The 2,778-nt window shown below is 34.0% G+C and overlaps 2 protein-coding genes across 2 annotated transcripts; both read right to left on the reverse strand.

Moving 5' to 3' along the window:
• Positions 1 to 9: 9 nt before the first annotated feature.
• LOC107272564 (cytochrome P450 4C1) lies at positions 10 to 1,403 on the reverse strand (the record flags this gene model as incomplete). The annotated part of the gene is given in 6 exon segments (XM_015750243.1): positions 10 to 136; positions 359 to 428; positions 507 to 701; positions 782 to 872; positions 928 to 1,037; positions 1,143 to 1,403. Coding segments are annotated over 6 exon segments (765 nt in total), but the record flags the coding sequence as incomplete, so codon positions are not given.
• Positions 1,404 to 1,745: 342 nt separating this feature from the next.
• On the reverse strand, positions 1,746 to 2,772 carry LOC107273154 (cytochrome P450 4c3). The gene is made up of 2 exons (XM_015751462.2): positions 2,680 to 2,772; positions 1,746 to 2,598 (listed from the first exon to the last, which is right to left on the reverse strand). Exon 2 carries the CDS (start codon positions 2,546 to 2,548, stop codon positions 2,261 to 2,263), a length of 288 nt encoding a protein of 95 aa, XP_015606948.1. The 5' UTR covers positions 2,549 to 2,598; positions 2,680 to 2,772; the 3' UTR covers positions 1,746 to 2,260.
• Positions 2,773 to 2,778: the final 6 nt, after the last annotated feature.

Genomic DNA, 2,778 nt, shown 5'->3' on the forward strand with positions numbered 1-2,778 from the left:
GTTATTTACCTCGTTAGTAAAGTTGTGTAATTTGTCAATAATAGATTGGTACTTTTTTCCTATTGGAAGTTGATAATAAATAAAATCCCATTGAAACCATGGATTAAAGAATCTTTCCATCGTAAGATTTTGTATTCTAAAGCAATAACCCAGGAAAAACAATATTATATGTAATTCACACGTCAGTTACAATGGGCTCCTCATTTATGTAACGTCAATGTGCCAGTTGGCGTTATATAAGCGAGGAACATATTCTACCTAACAAACGAGTTAGACGTAACATTGTGTTTGCTATATATATTATTAGTAACAGAAATTATAATTTTGTCACTCTCGAAGTCTCTCAAATAAAACTTACTCGCTTAAAGCCTCTGTGTATTCCTTTCCTTCGCCATACTTGATATTCATTTTTACCCCCATGGCTGTCTCTGAAGAGAAAATGTATTTAATATTGCAGCTCCGCTATAATAGTTATTTAAAAACAAAATCAAATCCGTAATAGTTACCACAGATCACATCTAATGTGCATTTCGTAATCACAGGAAATACGTCAATGGGTTCTTCAGGATTTTCATTATATATTTTTTCAATCTGCTCGTTCAGTGTTTCCGCATGATTCGTCATAACCTCAGAAAATTCATCGAGTATGTTGAAATGAAATGCCGGTGTTATCAACTTCCTATGATGAAACCATTTTTGACCTGGGAACAATAAATTATACTTTTATCTATACTTTATATCTATACGCACAGTTTATCAATAAACATTCTTCTCGTCTTACCTGTCGAACTTAAAATTCCTTCACCCAGCCATGGTTTTATGAAGTCCATTAAGTATGATTTTTTAATCTGCGTTGTACTTCGCATAATGACCTACAACGATTTTATATTTACGCATAGTATAATTTATAAAAAATGTTTTATTTACCTCCAAGTACTCAGGTTTACGAATATGAATTACTGCTTTCGTTCCGAACCATGTTTTAACAATTCCTTCCTTATATTCATAACACAAATTATCGAACCAAGCGTCACGATCTGCGTGATGAAAGAGAAAAAATAAAATATTGACGTATCATTATGCAACCCTATTTCGTCATGCTTACAATACAAATTAAACAATCTATTGTTGATAGTAAATACCTTCTCTTTTTTGCTTAAGAATTTCAAACGAAAAGCCAAATATCGGATGCCCCACGGGCCCTGGTATTTTATCAATTATCTTTCGAATTTTGTATTTCCTATACAATAAATCCAGAATCCACAAAGCAATGACGATCCCCACAGACGTCAATAATGATTCGCTTAAATTCATCTTAGTTATTTCTTTAATGCGACCGAAAGTTATTTTTATTAAACACTTTTTAAAAACTCTGAATAATATCACTTACAGATTATAACAAATGGTAGTACTACAATTACTTTCGTCATATCTGCAAAATTACACAACCCGTTATAAAATTACAACGGTTTCACAATTCACCGGCTGCAGAATTACAACGAATATTGAGCGTGATTCTCCACAATCCTACCTCACTTAAATACATTATTTTTATACAACGTAAAAGAATTAAGTTCAGCAAGTTCAGTTCAGCAAGTTTTCTTCCGACGTGTAGCAGGGTTCACGCGATTGATTCTTCACTCTCTGTACGACGATCCTACATAAAACCATGCTCCATACTGAAAGTCAAAGTTCGACGTCTAATACCACTCAATGGGCTTACAAATTACATTTCGATAAGATAATGAGCCTACATATGACTATATTTCAGTGACGAAAGGACTTTTCTATCACAGCGCCATACTTCCGTTTCACGATATTATATAACGTGATGTTTTTTCAAGGTTCCTTTGTACGTACATCACTCGCCGGTATATCCAACGTTATCATCATATTTAATCTGCCGTGATCGTTAATTATAAGTCGAAGACATGTACAAAAAAAGTGCTTGTCATTGTTAGTCGAATAATCAAAGAGTAGTTTACATATGTGCACTATTAAGGTGGCATCCTACATGTCACCTCCGTATGCAATACACTATGCGTATCAACGGTAAATACAAGTTTAATGTAAAAAATAAAACGTAAAGAGCATAGAGTGTTCGATACTTTGATAAAGTGCGAGATAATTTGACAGAATGGTTTCGATATGATATCTCTAACGTGTCGCAATACACGTAACATGGATTTAAAATATATCGTTAAATTTACAATACAATAACAGTATGATAAACAATTGCAGTAACATTATTACTTGCAATTTATTTTGGTGTGAAATATAAATTAATTCCGCAAACCGGTTTCATTATGAACTTGTGGATCACCTTCATCTCACTATACTTCAGTAGACTCTTGACTCTCCATTTTCGGAAAACAGTCGCGAGGATAATTTTTGCTTCCAGCATGGCGTATTTCTGTCCAATGCAATTTCGCGGTCCTGCACTAAATGGAACGAAGGCGTATGGATGATGATTCTTCAAGTTCTCTGGTAGAAAACGATCAGGGTCAAAGGTCAGAGGATCTTTCCATACTTCTGGATCGGTATGCATCTGAGAAATATTCAGGCTCACTATACAACCCTTAGGTACTGTATAATTACCTAGAAACCAGATTGAATTATATTTATCATCAATTAACAAATTCTCTGAGACAATAGTTATTCATCTTTGTTGGTTAATACCGAGTTTCACATCCTCAGTTAATTGTCTTGATACACCAGGTACACTTGAGTATCGTCGGAGAGTTTCTTTAATAACCCTTTCGAGATAATGCAACTTAG

The sequence above is a fragment of the Cephus cinctus genome, unplaced genomic scaffold (assembly GCF_000341935.2).
Source record: "Cephus cinctus unplaced genomic scaffold, Ccin1 Ccin1_contig_4027197, whole genome shotgun sequence".
Classification (NCBI taxonomy): Eukaryota; Metazoa; Arthropoda; class Insecta; order Hymenoptera; family Cephidae; genus Cephus; species Cephus cinctus.